The 18,708-nt window shown below is 31.8% G+C and overlaps 1 protein-coding gene across 1 annotated transcript in view; it reads left to right on the top strand.

Annotated features, from left to right (window-relative positions):
• LOC101446764 (cadherin-10) overlaps positions 1–12,216 on the top strand; it is a 205,974-nt gene extending 193,758 nt beyond the window's left edge. The window contains exons 10-12 of the mRNA XM_004453842.4: positions 1,453–1,561; positions 7,820–8,071; positions 11,174–12,216. Of these exons, the coding sequence (XP_004453899.2) occupies positions 1,453–1,561; positions 7,820–8,071; positions 11,174–11,664 (852 nt within the window). The 3' untranslated portion in view covers positions 11,665–12,216. The remainder of the gene's footprint in view (positions 1–1,452; positions 1,562–7,819; positions 8,072–11,173) is intronic.
• Positions 12,217–18,708: the final 6,492 nt, after the last annotated feature.

Genomic DNA, 18,708 nt, shown 5'->3' with positions numbered 1-18,708 from the left:
TTTGTTAACTCTCTTTCCTCATCATAGGCAAATGGGATGCTAGAAGGACTTCTGGGCAAGCTTTAGCCCATTTTTAGAGTATTTTATTCCACCCAATACTCCTCTGAACTAAGTACTCTAAAAGTAACACTTAGAACAACATGGAAAATGATTCCATTCATTTAGTGCGGAGGACAAATGAGAATACAAAATTAAACTAATTGACGACCGCATCCTCTTTTCCATTCCCTGCTTTTACCTATTCCATGGACTAAGGGTAGAAGAGCTTCTCTCTTGAGAAGGATGTGACACTTGTACCTGATCTAAGTTACTTGACTCCCCATCTTTCTCATCACAGAAAAATTAAGGGGCCCTTGGGAAAGGGAGAAGGTAGGGCTGATTGTTTTTTGTTTTTTTCTTCCATTTGCTCACACTCACGCTACATTTCTTCAGCCAATAAAATAGATTTTAATAATTTTTAATCCTTGTGAGAAAAAATTCATATCTCAGTCTCTTTATATCAATATCCAATGTTAAGTTAATGCTGTAAAAAAAAGGGTCATTTTAATTAAGCTTTTTTTTTACTTAGTGTAAAATGGATACACCTATTTTACAACTTTTGAAGTCCTTTTTTTAAAATTAAAATGCTCCAAAAACTATATAATAAATATGAATTTTTTACGCACATAAGTTGAAGGATATAAAAGGATATAAATGCAAGAAGTAAATATTTATCTAGCTTTACATACATATTTGTATATACAAATATATAAACCATATCATATTTATTAATCATATAACATGTCCAAAGCATTGATCCTGATTATACCTGATTATACATAAGTGTTCAATGTTCTGCTTAGTTACCACATAACTTGTTATATTATCTTACTTTAAAATAAATTGAAGAGTTGATACTCCTACAATAATCCTTCTCCCATATATGCATATACTGAATGTAAGAATTTATAATAATTTTTTGACAGTGCAAATGAAGTGAACTGAAGTAATGATATTTAAGATTTTTCTTTAAGAAGTAATATATAAAACCTCTACATATTTAGAACATTTTTCACTTTACTTTCAAAGAGGAGAAAAGCAATAATAGAAATAATTTTTCCTACATTAGACAATCTCTTTTAGATTAGTGTTTAAATGTATATGAAATAGCCCATCCACTTCAGCTGCTATGTCTAAATTGATAAAACCTCATTATATTACCAGATTCAAAAGAAAGGGTAATATTCAGGCATGCTCATGAAACAGCAAGAGTGAGAACAAGAGTGAGAGATAGACAGATACAGTGTTAATAAAAAAGATGGATGAACTCAAATAAATATACATGTAAAAGGAACAAAATCACCTGCCTTTAAGATTTTTTAAACAAAATAAAGATGTTAAGAATTACATATTATGAAGCAGATAATACCCATGGAAGTTTGATGAATATATATATATTTCTCTCTTCTGCAGCTAATACAGACTGTAAGTGCAGTAGACAAAGATGACCCTTTAGGTGGACAGAAATTTTTCTTCAGTTTAGCTGCTGTCAATCCAAACTTCACAGTACAGGACAATGAAGGTAAATTTTAGAGCATGTTCATTATGGTTCTAAGGTGACATTGAAAGGAAATTTACCCCATTACCATACATAGGAGTGAAACTAAATTTTTATTTCCTCAAATATTCAATGAGATGTTATGGCAATGTCTTATGTACCCTGCTTTGAAAGGTTTACAAAATTATTACCCACATTAATTTTAAAATAAAATATATGTGAAAAGAAGACAATTTAGGGGTGCTTAAGGTTATATTTCCCTTCAAAAGATTAAGGAGGCTGAAAATAATCAGTTGCTATATCAAAATAGAGTGGGGCACTTGGTGTAAAGAATGAGATTTGTGAAAACGGAGATGTGAGTTAGCAGCAGCAGAATCACCAGCCCCAAGTAGTCATAGAGAAAGAGTGAAAAGAAAGAAAAATACATATTAGTCTGTGAGGAGACTCATTGCAAAAGCGTTGCTTCAGGGCATGATACATATTGCCCTGTGTAATAAATGAATAATTTCATGATACCTCTTAGATAAAAAATATAGAAATTATATTTTCTATACTGTCATAAAAAAGCAAAAGCACATCTTAGGGGAAATATTTTGAAAATGTTTGCTGTTTTTAAAAAGCTTAACAGCCCTATTCCTTACTAAAGATGTATCATAATTATCTTAGTGTAAAGAAGGTATTTTATGAACTCTTACCTCTACTTAATAAACTTACGTTAAACTAATTGTATCAGCAAGTTTCATTAAACAAACATAATTATTTTAAAACAGTGACTGTGGATATAGGATTTTTAAAATGAACCTATTAACCACCTTTGTATATCTGTAATATTTTTATAATAGTGTGTGATATGTGTTGGCTCAGTCCAGTTGCTACATCACCACTAAGTGGCTTATGGTGTACCGGAAAACATTCTAAGCAAATTAATAGTGTTATATTGAATTAATACTTGAGATATTTTCTTTAATAGAGACCCTGCACAAACTAGTCAAAGGGAGGGCATCCATTAGTAACATCCTCTTTTATTAAATCTTGAATTTCTGAAAGATCTATGTTTTCTATTTATTTTTAGTCTGGACACATAAGAATTATTATAATTAGAAAAATAAACATACATAGAATTGGCAGATAAAATAGGATGCCTGGTTACATGAGAATTTCATAATTTCAGCCAGTATTTTTATTTACTGAATTTGGCAATCCTAAACAGAGAACTTAGTCTGGGGTTATCCTTAGTTCTGAATTGACACATACCTTTTATTTTAATTTGTTTTTTTATTCATGATAAATTGGGCCTTGGCTTCCAATAAGCTACCTCTCAATTATAAAAAAAGATTAGGGCTTAAACAGTCTCTTTTATCCCAACATTTCCCTCAAGATTGATCCTAATTAATTGCTGATGAATATTGTATCATTTTCTTATATTGGGAGGAGTTCCTGATCTTAAATAAGTTACCCAAAACAAGAATTAGAGCTCAAATGCATACAAATCCAAATTCTCTAAATAACATACTATTAAAAGCTGAAAATATTTTATCTAATCCTTCGTAAATTCACTTTTCCCTGTTATTGGATGGATTTTGAAAGGATGAAGACATCACCTTAGTGTTGTTCTTTATATACTCTCCTATATTTTCCTATAAGTCCAACCTAAATTCTTTAATTCTATGACATCATTATTTTAAAAATTAATTTCCTCGTTATGTGATACCACTCTTTGACTTTTTCATTCTTAAAAGTCCCTCATTATTTTTGTTATTTTTTGTAATTGAGTTGAACGTGTTATTATATGATAACTTTCTGAATGCTTAAAAATTTGGATCAGCAGTGGTTAGTTTGGGGTAAAACTTCATTTGGTTCTGTGGTATATCAAAGCTGTTGTAGGAAAATTAAGAATCAGGAAATCTGTAAGTTTAAAAAGTAATTAGGCAAGAAGATTCTAAAAATACCCACATGTATATAAATAATAATCTTAGTATAGGTTTGAAAATGCATGATTTCTATCTCAATACTTCCTTGGAATATAGTAAAAAATTTCAAAAGTATCAGGACTACATTTTATTTCTTAAATTTGCTTATGTACATTTGCTATTTTCCCGATCTACTTTCCCAGCTCCTGAAGTTTAGAAATTTAACAACTGACATATGTAGTTAATTATGCAGTAGAATGTAACTTCTCACTAATGATTTAAGAAGTGTGAGTGTTTTTTATTCAACCAGTATTCCTGCAAGAAATTCTCACCTCCTTTTTTTGGATGTTCATTTTGTTGTTTTGCTTCCTCGTTTGATTATAAATAGTCCTATGAAACACAGTATATGTATTTATTATTTTGGCTAGCAAAGACTAAGTCAATTGTACAAACAGTATAGGACACTATCATAAATTACTATATTAATTTTAGTTTTTTAATATGGGTTAAATTGAGATTAAAAAAGTCTTTTTTTAAACCCAACACCTGCATTTCAGAATATTGGATGGATTATCAGGTAATGAAAATACTTGGTAACAATATATTAGAAATCAGAATGCTAGCCTTTATTAAATCCCTACTTCTTCCTCGGACTCTATTAGGCACTCTAGATATATTATGTCAGGTCTTTCACCAATACTTTGAGTCTTATACAACTATACTAATTTCAATGGGTAGAAACAACAGCTCACAAATATTAAGTATCCTTGCTCATTGTTGTTCAAGTATTGTGATTCTTGAAGATTTAAAAATTTTTTTTAGAGAAATTGTAGGTTTACCGACCATTCAAGCATAAAATTAAGGTTTCCCATACACCACTCCTCCAGCAAAACCTTGCACTGGTGAGGATCATTTGGTACAATTGATGAGAGCACATTTTTGTAATTGTACTAAATTTTAACAATGGCTACCTTTGTTACAATTCATGAAAAATTATTAAACTAGTACTCTTAACTATCACCTATGATAAACATTAGATGTATTTTTCTGGATACTACTATATTATTAACACAGTGTATTAATGTCCTGTTTTTGTTATAACCCATGAAAGAACAGTCATATATTTAGACTTTTAACCATAGTCCACCATCTACAATAGGGTTCACTGTGTTATATAGTCCTATATTTTTTCTAGTACATATATGACCTAAAGTTTCCTCTTTTAAACACATCCATCTATATAATTCTCTGGTGTTAATCTCACTCACAATGATGTGCTACCATCACCACCATTCATTTCCAAAATTTCAGAATCAATCTACGTAGAAATTCTGTACAAATTAAGTAAAAACTCTGCATTTCCTAAGCCCAACCTATGCCCTGATAACCTATATTCTGGATTCTACCTCAATGAGCTTACTTATTCTAACTATTTCATATCAATGAGATCATACAATATTTGTGTGGTTTTTTTTTGAGCCTGCCTTATTTCAGTCCATATAATGTCCTCAAGTTTCATTCATGTTATTGTATGCATCAGGACTTCATTCACTTTTACAAGTGAGTAATATTCCATTGTTTGTATATATCACATTTTGTTTATCCATTCATCAGATGGCGGACACTTGGGTTGCTTCCATCTTTTGGAAATTGTGCATAAGACCGCTATAAATACTGGTGTGCAAATATTAGTTTGAGTCCCTCTTTCAATTCTTCTGAGTTTTTTCCTAGTAGCAGAATTGTTGGGTCATAATGATAATTCTATACTTAGCTCACTGAGGAACTGACAAACTGTCTTCCGCAGTGGCGGCACCACTTTACCTATCACCTGCAGTGAATAAGTGTTTTGATTACTCTTCCTTTACAAAACTTATAGTTTCCTGTTTTTTTTTAAAATAGTAGCCATTCAAGTGAGTGTGAAATGATATCACAATGTGGTTTTAATTTGTATTTCCCTAATACCTAGGCATATTGAGCATGTTTTCAAGTGCTTTTTACCTCTTTGAATATACTCTCTGAAGAAATACCTATTCACATTTTGTTTTTGTTTTTGTTTTTTCATTTGTAATTGTGTTGTCTTTTTATTGTTTAGCTGTAGGATTTCTTTATACATTCTGGATTTTTAACCCTTATTGGATATGCGATTTTCAAATATTTCTCCTATTGAGTAGGTTATTTTTTCACTTTCCTGACAAAATCCTTTGATGCACAAATGTTTATAATTTTGATAAAGCCCCATACTCCTACTACTCCAAGCCACTTGCTAGTATATTTTCCTTTCAGCCTGAAGAACTGACTTTAGTAAATCTTGTAGGGCTGGTCTCTTTTCTTCTTTTTTTATTTTTGAAAGTAGCAGGGATTGTACCTGGGATCTTATACCTGGGAAGCAGACACTCAACCACTGAGTTACCTACACTCCCAGAGCAGATCTCTTTTTAACACTGTCTCAGTTTCTATCTGTGAATATTTTACATTCTTCCTCATTTTTGAAGGAGACTTTTATTGGATAAAGAATTTTTGATCATAAATTTTTCTCTTTCAGATCCTTTAAATATCATACCTCTGCTTTTAACCTCCATGATTTCTATGAGAAATCAGCACTTAATTTTACTGAGGATCCCTTGTGTGTAACAAATCACTTTTCTCTTGCTTCTCAGGATTCTGTTTTTATCTTTGGCATTTGATATTCTGATTAGTATTTGTGTTAGATAAGTCTATTAGGATTTAATCTATATGGAGTGTTACATTTCTTGGACATTTATTTATTACTTTCATAAGATTTGGGAAATATTCAGCCATTATTTCTTCAAATGTTCTTCCTTTCTCTTTTTCCTCCTCTTCTCTTTCAGGGACACTGATGACTAGTATGTTTGTGCACTATGTATTGCTACTTATATTTCTGAGAAACAGCCCATTTTGTTTTTCTATTCTTTTCTCTGTTTTTCTGACTGTTTGATTTTAATTCTCCTGTCTTCTAATTTGCTGATTCTTTTTTCTGCCTGTCCAAATCTGCTTTTGTATGCATTTAGTATATTTATCTCTTCTGTTGTGCCTTTCATTCCCATACATTTCTGTGTTTCTTTTTATATATTTTTAAATTCTTCTTTATGCTTCCATATTGTGTACTTAATATCCTTTAACTCTCTGCATAATTCCCTTCATCTCCTTGAATTGACTTACAAAATTTGAACAGATTTTCCAAATTCTGGATCTCCCCGGAAATTTTAATTTTTCCTCTTGATTGAGACATATCTTCCTGTTTCTTATTATGGCTTGCAATTTTTTGCGGTGGTCTAGGCTTCTGATTATTTTGATGAGTTAACTCTGAAGGTCAGTTTCTCCTCCTTGTCTAGTGTTTTATTGTTGATTGGCTTTGTGTTAAGACTCTTCTTTAATGCTTGGTCCAACTTATTCTAGTCCTTTTGAATAGCACCTATTTAACTGATCAGATTTTCTCAGTTCTTCTTTTCCTGATTTTGGCCCTGGATATGTGGTACAATTTTTAAGATTCCATTCTTTTTATAATTGTTTCAACTCCAGTAAAAACCTTCTTTCCATGGTTCCTTCTTCAGGAATCTTGATTTGTTCTGATTGTTTTAGTGCAGAATTTTCTATTCATTTCCTATGATGTCAATCCAGAAAGGTGGGTCATTCCAGAAAAGTATATTTTGGGGGTCATTTTGTATGCAGTACTCCTCAGGGGCTTGTGTTTCACCCTAAGTCTCTGTGGACTTGGATTCCTGTGCCTGCATGTTCTTGGGTTCTAATTTGCTGCTGTGACTATCTCTATAGTTTGTGTCCCCAGTGGGAGGTGGGGGAGGGATTCAGGCTGCTGTCTTTGAGCAGCTCCCAAGCTTCATAGGTCCAAGTGAGGGAGATGGAGTAGACCAGCAAATCCACAGTGGAAGTTTCCTACCTCATAATTTTTCTTTTTCTTTGATTCAGCATTTGTGGCATCTTTCTCCATTCTCCACCATTCTCCAGAGTTCTAATCATATATATTTGTCTATGAAAACATTTAACATGAGGTGTTTTTTCCCTTGGTATGCAAAGTATTTATGTTTTCTGAAAACTCTGAAAAATCAGATTTAATCACCTATGTATGCCTGATAAATTAGTCACTTATCAAAGTTCACAATTTTGAAAATATCATTGGATAATTATTTGAAAACCTGAAAATGGGCAACCTATAGCCTCAGATTCTTCTATCAATTTTATATTTTCTATATTTTAATCATATTGTATATAACTTATAAGTGTATTTGTGTCAATTTTATATAAATGCATATTTTATTTCACTTTTCAAGCCATAGTTATCAGCATGAGACTTTTATTGTCTAACACATTTCTAACATTTGAAAATTTATTTTAGATAATACTGCCAGGATTTTAACGAGGAAAAATGGGTTCAACAGGCATGAAATAAGTACCTATTTGCTACCCGTGGTGATATCAGATAATGATTATCCAATTCAGAGCAGTACAGGCACACTCACCATCAGAGTGTGTGCCTGTGATGGCCAAGGCAATATGCAGTCTTGCAGTGCTGAAGCCCTGCTCCTCCCAGCTGGCCTCAGCACTGGGGCCTTGATTGCTATTCTCCTCTGCATCATTATTCTCCTGGGTAAGTAATGCAACTAGAGTGGCAACATAGTTATTGTCTAGATTCCCTAACTGCCATTTAAATAAAATGTCTGTCCCCAAACTAACCCTAAGATTAAAGAAAGAAAGAAATAAACTATGAGATATTTTTATATTAAAATATCTTATCCCTGGAATAGAGTGTTTGTAAATAAAAATTAGTAAAGAAAGAAAAAATGTTTTATCCTGTTGGAATATATAGGAGATATAAAGAATTTTTTGGTGGTTATATTAGTAGTGGGACTTTAGCTAGACGTGCTTAGAATTCATTCAATTGTGAATCATAGGTGAAAAATAAATATCTATGTTTCACTACAATATAGGGAATAAATAAATGAAAAGCTGTGAAGGGGGAATGCAGAATGCCTTCTGTAGGAATGTGGGGAGTTTAGAGATAGAGAATTGCAATTTTTGCTACCCTCCTAAATGTTCTTTTGGAATTAAGATTTTCTACAATAAGATACTATGAATAAGGAAGGAAGAGGTTTCAATGGCCAGTACCCTGATTCTTTTATAACTGCCCATTATTTCTTTCCTTAGTAAGGTAGCTATAGACTCTGTGGCATTGTCTCATTTGGATCATTTGCCTATCTTTTATTCATAAATGTAGGAGTTGGGGAAATTGGGGGAATACAGTCGAGAATCAGCCTTCAAGTCTTAAAGTTGGTCTTCATTAGCAGAGTTCAAAAAGAATAATAACAACAACAAAAAGACAAAGTTGACTTCATGATTTTGTTAGAATGACATTTCCAAGTCTTGCTATGGTATAAAAGGACTTCCAGCCAGCACACATGCCCTCCTTTTTGCATATTTTTCATATTGACAAAATGTGTTAAATATGACTTTTAGCCATAATCTCAAATTTCAATAAAATAATGGCAATAATTAATTTAGAAATGTTTTTCATGATTATGAAAAAAAGAGCAAGTTTTTATATACATTTAGGGCCTGAAACAATAAAATATGCTTTAAAAATTCTTCCTTACTCTATATTTATTTCAAATATACCTACTTAATCTATAAAAAAAAACATTTCCACTTTTTCTCATTAGATTATATATATACTCTAGCTCTGTGTTTAGATAATTGAAGGGTAAATTACTCATACCAGATGAACCATTACATGTGCAAAATTATCAATTCAATATTATATCTTTTTATAATTCAGGAAATGAAATTGTACCACATTTAAAAATAGACTTTATAAATCATGCATACTATGGAATATGAGACAGAACAACCTTCTCTATGTAAAACAAAAAATAGTAAACATGATTTTTCTTAATAGAATATGTGAGAAATTATTTAAAATATCTTACTATTAATATGATAATTGTATTGAGGAAAGAAAACCAAAGTGTTTTATAGTAAAAGAGCCTATAATTGTAAATATAAATGATATAGATGTTTATCTTTGGAGTTTAAATTAGATATTGAAATTTATCCCCAAAATGTTTTAAATATTAAAGTCTCCAGTGAGAATAGTATAAATAGTAACAAGCTTTTTATTAAATGCTTACTGCATGTCAGATTGTGCACTTAGTACTTTACCATGCAAAATCTTATTTCAATTCACAAAAATTATATGAAGTATGTAGGATTATTATCTTAATTTTATAAATGATGAAAATAAAATTTAGAAATATTTCCATGGTCACACAGTTTTTGAGTGACTGAACCAAGACAACTTTCAGTAAGGCCCTATGTATACAGTTTTCCAGGGGATTCTGAAGTTTAGTTCAGCTTTTTTTTGTGGTGCTTATTGGCTGGTTGGAGGCCTCATTATCTTATATCTTTATTGAAATAATTATGATTTGCTCATCCCCAAAACAGTTTTGTCTTGGGAGCCATTTTGGATGTTTTCATTATCCTCAATACTAGGAGATTTTTACCTGATAAAATCTTTTTGTTGATGATAAAAATCTGAGGTTTCAAATCATAGCATCACAGGTTTCTGTGTGTGTGTGTGTGCATGTAAGCGCATGAACACATGAATTTATTATAGTAAAAAAATGATATATTCTCAAAAACTTAAAGAATAAGCATTTTTTCTTACTTTATAGGTCAAAATAATTAAACTTCATAATTTTGTTTTTCCTTCCTTTTCCCCAGCTAATTCAATTTACATCTGTTTCTCCAAATTGTCATTTTAAAGAATTACACCAAAACGTTTGAGGATATTGTATGAGGGTGGGAAGCTCTAATTCACTAATAGAATTTAATATTTAACTTTCTCCTATCTTTTACAATATTAAGATCATTAACACTATTATGATTGTGATTGGTACCTTATCATGATAGAGAGAAATGTCTATTCTAGTGATACAACATTCTACCTATCCCTATCCATCTATGTTTGTATAAAGATGCACGTAGCAGAAGTTCATACATGTTTGTTGGAGCTAATTCAATGTTGTCATCTGAATTTACTCTTTGCCTTGTATCATAACACTGGCATTATTCTTGCTCTTGTTTTGAGCAGTGTCCTGCAGATCGCTTTTCAAACGAACATTTCACTCAGTGAAATCTTCCACTGTAAACTGATCTAACACTTTTTTTTGTTTATTTCACACCAGTTACATATTTCCTTTGTAAACCTGATGGACTTCTAAACTAGAATATAATGTCCAAAAAACTTGGTCTTTTTTCTAGTAATTAAGATCTTATTTTAATAAAGTAAGAAAATCTATGTAAATCCATCAGCAAAGCCATCTGATAGAAACTAAGTCTCCATATCTTATAATTAAGTTGCTTTTTAATAGTGTATAAAGAGGTGAAAACGTGGGTTATTTTTGCTGCTTTTAATTGTCTTATTTGAAACTGTATTCAATTGATGTTGATTTTCACATAATGTCTATGTCACCTTTTAATACAAAGGATAAAGAATGTACAATCAGGAATCACCTTTAAATGTTCCTAGCTGCCCTCCAATATCTCCACAAAAAGAAAATTTTCAGAAGTAAAAAAATTAACTATAAATATAACCAGCCATGGAAAAATTAATTTAAATCCCTTTACAGTACTTCCACTCATTGCATGTAGCGTTTTTGAATGGTCTTCTAATTTATCTTTTCTTTTTTTCAAGTTATAGTAGTACTGTTTGCAGCTCTGAAAAGACAGCGCAAAAAAGAGCCTCTGATCTTGTCTAAAGAAGATATCAGAGACAACATTGTGAGCTATAATGATGAAGGTGGAGGAGAGGAGGACACGCAGGCCTTTGATATCGGCACGCTGAGGAATCCTGCAGCTATGGAGGAAAAGAAACTCCGGCGAGATATTATTCCGGAGACTCTATTTATACCACGGAGGACTCCTACGGCTCCTGATAACACGGATGTCCGGGATTTCATCAATGAAAGGCTAAAAGAGCATGACCTTGATCCCACTGCACCTCCCTACGACTCACTTGCAACCTATGCCTATGAAGGGAATGATTCTATAGCTGAATCTCTGAGTTCATTAGAATCAGGTACTACAGAAGGAGACCAAAACTACGATTACCTCCGAGAATGGGGCCCTCGGTTTAATAAGCTAGCGGAAATGTATGGCGGCGGGGAAAGTGACAAAGACTCTTAACCTAGGATTCATGTTCTGTTCAAACAAAAGCAAGTAACTTTACCGACGCCGTCTCCACATCACAGTATTTGATATTCAGAAGACTTTTCCTGCCACTCAGCACAATTTTTTCCCATTTACTTTTTAATTTGTTCATTAATTACATTAATTCTTTCCTGTAGGATGTCTCATGGAATATATACGACATTTTATTTAATCACTTCCAAGAGCCAAAGCTATGGAAATTCAGTGTTGTCCACCTTAGTAAATAAAAGATAATTTCAGAAACATGAACAGGATAGTACTCCTTTAAGCAACCTCACAAACAAGCCGCTTCTGTTACATGTCCTGCCCTTGCAAATGAAGCTTTTAAAAGGTGAAGAAAAGTTTTAAAGTATATCCTGTTCTGTACATTAAATTTGAAAAAAAATGTACATGTGGTGTTAGTAGGTGTGATATGCAACCTGGTATACAAACGTTTGTGCAATTTCATTTCATCAAAATCTATCTGCTAATGTTTTATATTTATATTTTTGTATTTATTTTTAAAAAATAAACCAGTTTTTACAACTACTTTGCCTCCAGCTTCTTTTCTTTTTTCCCTAGGAGGATAAAGCTTTTCCATAAATTAAATATCTTGGTACAAAACTACGTTGATTACAGGTAAGAATGCAAAGTGATTTTAATTAGTCCTGAGAACTCTAACCAATTTAGTAAGGTTTAGGTAAGAATTATTTATTCAATAATTCTTGTTTTGCTGTGATACATGAAAAATTCTTCCATTAAATGTAATAGTCATTAACAGGCCACTTAAAAATTTACCATATAAACAAATTGCAAACATTGCCATCCTCATGCTAAATATCCCAAAACACAGCAATGTAGTAGTTTCTTTTTGTTCCTATTTATGAAAATAGTATCTGAAAGAGTAAAATACATACATTTTTAAAATTCTTGTGTGACATTTGTGTTACTAAGTTTTATAGATGACAATACTTCTGACAAGTTTCAGACTGAAATAATCCTTTAATGGAAAAGATACCTCCTGTGGTAACTTTGAAAATGCCTAGTAATGACAGTAATAACGCTGAATATTCCATTAAGATACAGCATTGAAATTTTGTTAAGTTTTCCAGAAGACATTTCATAGTTATTTGTAACATAGTCTGTTTTTCCATGAATAAGTGATTAAAGCGGAAAAAAAATATGGCAGTTAATTATCCTGAGTTCCTGAGCTTCATGGAAGTTAACTGCCACTAACTGAACCCTTCTCAGGATCCACAACATGACTTACTTAGAGTTGGAGCATTTTCTAGGGTCTAAGCTAGAAAGTCACATTCCCTGCTGAGTATATCACAAACAGTATGAAAGATTTGTCTGCTCTTCAATTAGAGAAAATGTTATGCTATTGGAGTTAGTCAGTGCAATATTGACATATCCTTAATGTAGAATTATTTCAGTTTTATTGAATGGAATTTTTTTTCCACCTCCAGAATGAAAAGGCCCACATCCTTCTGACCAAAGCCATTTTGTTTTGCCGTCTAATTAGGAGAGAAAAACACCCACATACTCCAGTTAAATTGCAGTCATGTTACAAACCTAAGTGACATATTAAGACCTAAATGGGCAGACTTCCCATATTTCCAGAGTCCATTCATTCATACTGAAGGATGGTTCTCAAAGGATAAAGTTTAAAAAATAGTTGTTTGATCCCATAAGCTGAACTGAAGTGGAGGGGAAGTGCTCAATATCCTAGAAGGGTGATTTTAATATCAAACATCAATAAACAATGGAAAAGAAGGTATATCTTAAGAGCATTTCACATTAGGCATTATTAAAAATAATATTCATTTGGTTGAAAATTAGTTTTAAATTTAGTTGTTTTTATTAAGATTTGATGTCAGTTATTGGGATTCTTATTTGGCTATTTATTCATCCTCATTCCTGTCATTTTAAAGTGATATTAACTTGTTCTGCATTTATTTTTCATGCAGTTTATTTAAATTTAAACGATTCTAGCACTGATTTCAGCCATCTTCCAAACCAGTTTTTTAAAAACGGTCTTTAATGAGATTGATTTTTAACTCCTTTGTCAATATAAGGACTAAATTGTATCCAAATCTTTTCAGAGTATTTAAACGGTACTCAGTAACAAATATCCTAATATTTGATGATAATGAAAGCTGTATATAAAATATTCAATTTCTTAAAGAGCCCAAAATTAAAAAGTATGCTTATAATGACTAACCCAAACTTTCACATGCAGTCTCACTGATATGGTGCATTCCCAAAGGGAGTGTGCATAATGTGTGCAAAAACTGTTTTGCCCATTGAATATTCAATATGCAAAATATTTTTTTCTTTGATAAAGAGAAGATTTCAAAATCTTATTATTTAGTTTCACTGAGCAACTGTGGGCTTTTCATTTATTCACCCAATAATTCTTTCTTTCATCAAATATTTATTGAGCCTGTATTATAAAATCATGCATGTTCTAGAACCTAGAGATGCAATATATATATATTTTAAAACCCTATGTCATATATGACTCACATTTTCGAAAAAAGAAATAAAATTCTTGATCTTTAGAAATTGTGATTATTTTGATCAATTATTATTGGTTCTACTTCAACAAATTAATTATTAGACTTATATGCATAAACTAATCAAAATTTCTAAGATTTAAAGATGAGGAAATCTAAGATTAAGGCTTGGTAATATCTAGATATCTCGAATCATTTATTAATTTATCTGCATTAATATATATACAAACTTTATTGTATATACATTTCATACTTATGAATTATGATTTTGAGGTTCTGAGAAAGTTTCCATAAAATTTTAAAGAAAATCTCATGTATTCTGGCCTACAAATGCATACAGGCACACATTCATTTACACATATCTTCATTAACCAATTTTAGTTAAAAATACCTCCTTAACAAGAAAACTGGGCCATTTCTTACCATCCCTTACACGTGATGGATCCTTGTCTTCAAAATAAATAGGTAGAGGGATGCAAAGATGGAGAAATTCTGTAATTCATTCAGAACATGCTTATTAATCATTACCAATATATCACAGATTTTTTTGAAGGAACCAATGAGATAAAGTCATTTTTTTTATATAGCTAATAGTACAAGAGATAAATGAAATTTGGACCTTGCCTCTAATGACTCAGTGTATGATAAATGGTATCTACAGGCTCAAAAACTACAAAATGTCATACAAGATAGAGTAAGAAGTGAAACAAAAATTTTGTGGACTTCTTGAGTTCAAAGATGAAGTCTTTTTTCTCCCCACTGGTAACTAAGTGCACAGTGCCTGGTGTATGGTAGTCAGTCAAATAATATTCAAAGATATCATTAAGCTTCTCCAATATAATTTTCTAAAATGATCTTCATCATTACCCAATTTTCCCATCATCAATTTGTTTTTCAATCTAGAATAAGGCCTTGATTATTTAACCCTGTCAATTCCCTTATCCATCAACATCTGTCTTCCATTTCTGAAGAATGTTCAAAAGTAAATTTGCTACCCTTTTCTGCATTCAATTTTCCATTATGAATATTTAGCACCACTCTCTCAATTTTTTCCTTTACACTTTGAAGATATTATCTTTAGTCATCACAATAGTTCTCTGATGTATTGCCATCATTTTATATGTGACATTTAAACAAATGAATAGAAAAGCTAGTATTGTAGTATATGGTGGGTGGTGCTTACATTTTAGGGGAATCCCTCATATTTTTCACTTGGACTACTGTCAAAATAATTGCTTCTTAAACCTCTATATCAAATATATTATTGCCTACCAACCTACCTATTTTCTAAATGTGTAATCTTTCCAAAGCAAAATAAAATAAAATAAATGGTCATATCATTCTGTTTGTTAAATCTTGTATTGATTTCTTCTTGTCTACAAGTTCAATTCTGAGTTCCTCAGGAGCAATGAGCTACCTACCATCCCAGTACCTTAAGTCTCAGACCACCACTAGCTTTTTCTTACTGCTATGAGCATTTTAACAATCACTTTAAAACTGATGACTACCTAATTTATTATGTCTGAATTTCTCACTGAAATTCTAATGACATATTTTTGGACATCTTATATTAAACATATCTTGAGAAGTGGTCATATTTCCCAACAACTACACATCAAACTACATCATGTCATATTCATCTCTGATTAGGCAATAATATCCCTCCAGCGAGATGCTGAAGTCCCAAACCTTAGAGTTATGTTGAACCCTACTTTTCTCTCAAATCCCACGTCCAGTTCGTTAATTTTGCTCCATTTTTCAAACATACACAAAATCACATCACTTCTATTTGTTTTGGGTCACCTTTGTCCAAGCTGCCAAAAACTCCTGCTTTGATTATCAAGAGCAAATATTTCAAAGCTGGTCTCCTTCCCTCCACTTAGCCCTGCTTACACTCTACTGTGAGCATTGAGGTCAGGAAAATACTTTCAAAATGAACTTGTTGTATCAATATTCTTTTGTTCTTTATGCTTCAGAGAGTCCTTATTTCACTCAGAGTAGAAAATGAAATTTTTCTAATGGTCTACAAGGCTCTCTATACTGCTTTGATTTTTTTCTCCTCTTTTCCCACTTACTCTGCTCCAGCCTTTTACAATTCTTTGTTGTTGTTTTTTTAATTTTTACATGTCATGTATCTTCCTACCTACTTGTGTTTAACTGACTTCCTTTTCCTCTAGTGTTCTTTCTCCAGTTTGCATCCTTACCTCCTTCAAGTCCTTGTGTAATAGTTAATTTAAGTTTCAACATTGTGAGATTGTGATTTCCTTTGTTTGGTCAAACCCTAACCTAGTGGCTGCTCTGGAGATATTTTGTAGATGTGATTAATATCTATGATCAACTGATTTTAGTAAAAGAGATAATGTGGGTGAGCATCAAGTAATCAGTTAGAAGTCTTAAGAGCAAAGATTGAGGTTTCCAGAGAAATGAAGAAATTCTGACACAAAACTAAACCCTTAACATTTTTCTTAGTTTTCAGAATACTGATCTCTCCTTCAACTTTTGGACTCAAGACTTCATCATCACTCTCACCTGAATTTTCCTGCTGTATGGAATCTGGACTACCCTATGGAATTCAGACTTGCCAGCCCCTGTAATTATGTGAATCAATTCTTTTAAATAAATATCTTAATATAGCCTTACTATATCCAGGAGATATTCTGTTTCTCTAGGGAACCTTATGTAATACAGAGTTTGTTACTAGGAAACTAAGTACTGTTTTAACAAATACCTAAAAATGTGAAATTGGCATAGGAATTAGGAAATAGAGGAAAGAAGAATTTTGAGACTCTTTCATACTGAAAGTCTAATCCATACCTGGTTTAGATGATTGAGAAAATAAGATTTTGTACTTAGAGTTGATACCACAATGTATTAAGACTTTTGTGAATGTTTGGATAAAGTGAATATATTTTGCATGTGTGACGCACATGAGTTTTGGGAGGCTGGAGGACAGACTGTTACAGATTGAATTTTGTTCTCCCAAAAGAGATATGTTCAAGTCCTAAATTCAGCCTTGTCACTATGATCTTAATTGGATATAGGGTTTTTGAAGATGTTATTAGTTAAGATGAGGCCAAATTGGAATAGGGTGAACTCTAATTCAATAGGAATTGTGTCTTTATATGAAAGATATAAGACACAGACAGGTACAGGAGGAGAGAACGCCACGTGAAGAGATAGAAGAGAAGATGGTCATGTGAAGTTGGAAACTGGAATTATGCAGTCACAGTACATCAAAAGCCAGGAGTGAGCATGTATCTGCTGATACCTTGATTTCAGACTTCTAGCACTCAGAACAGTGAGAAAATACATTTATGTTATTGTAAGCCAAACTGTTTGTAGTACTTTGCTGTAATGGCCCTAGAAACCTAAGCCATCTTCATCAAATGTTACTTTTTAATTGAAGTCAACCTTTCCACTGTATTACAATTACCATATTTCCTTATACTTTCCCATTGCTCTTATACTGCATTACTTTTCTCCCTAACACTTTTACCTTTTTAATATTTTGAATAATTTACTTGTTTAATATGATTATTTTCTATCTCCCTCAAATACATTGTAAAGTCTGTGAAGACAGAGATTTGTGTCAGGTTTCTTCATTATGATAACCACAATGCCCAGAACTATCTTCATCTTTGATAGGTCTTTTAATAGTCAAGGTTTTCTAGGAAAACAGAACTGAGATGATACATATATATATATAATATAGTATACAGTATATATAATATAGTATATAGTATTATAATATAGTGTAATATAATATAATATATATTATATAATATTATGAGATTTTTAATAAGAATTTTCTCATGTGACTGTAGGGATGGGCAAATTCAAATTCCATAGGGCAGGTTATAATCTAGAAACTATGATGAAGTTTTTTGATGAATTCCCCAGGAGATGCTGACTAGTTGAAGTTGAGATGGAAATTCCCTCTTCTACTGCTTAATCATCACTTCTCCTTTTAAGGATTTCAACTGATTAGAGGAAACTTCACTCATTGTTGAAGGCAGTCTCCTAAACTGGTTGTAGATATAATCATCCATAGATTCCATTAACTTACTAATGATTTAAATCCATGAAATACCCTCACAGTAACAATCAGGCCAGTGCTTACAATTAACATATAATTGGATATCATAATCTGATCAGGTTGACAAATGCACTTAACCATCACACTTCTCAATAAACATTTGTTGGAAGAATTAATAAATGTTGCTTTTTATTTATCACATATTATAATTATTTTAAAATATGTATAAATGTGTGTGTGCAATATAATACTTCTGTCTCCTCCTTTATATAGTGAACTACCCAAAATTATAGGACTTATCTTAGTGATTTGTTTGCTTTCAGTTTAAACCAAAACAAATTTCTTCTCTGAATAGTTTGGATGTCAGAAATCCTCAAATAAGTTGTAGGTTTGCAATTGAGATTCTGACTCTGAGTTTGCTTATTTTAATTATTTCATATCCGTGAGATCATACAATATTTGACCTTTTGTGTCTGGCTGATTTTT

The sequence above is a fragment of the Dasypus novemcinctus genome, chromosome 2, assembly GCF_030445035.2.
Source record: "Dasypus novemcinctus isolate mDasNov1 chromosome 2, mDasNov1.1.hap2, whole genome shotgun sequence".
Lineage (NCBI taxonomy): Eukaryota > Metazoa > Chordata > Mammalia > Cingulata > Dasypodidae > Dasypus > Dasypus novemcinctus.
This window is presented reverse-complemented; position numbering and strand designations above follow the sequence as displayed.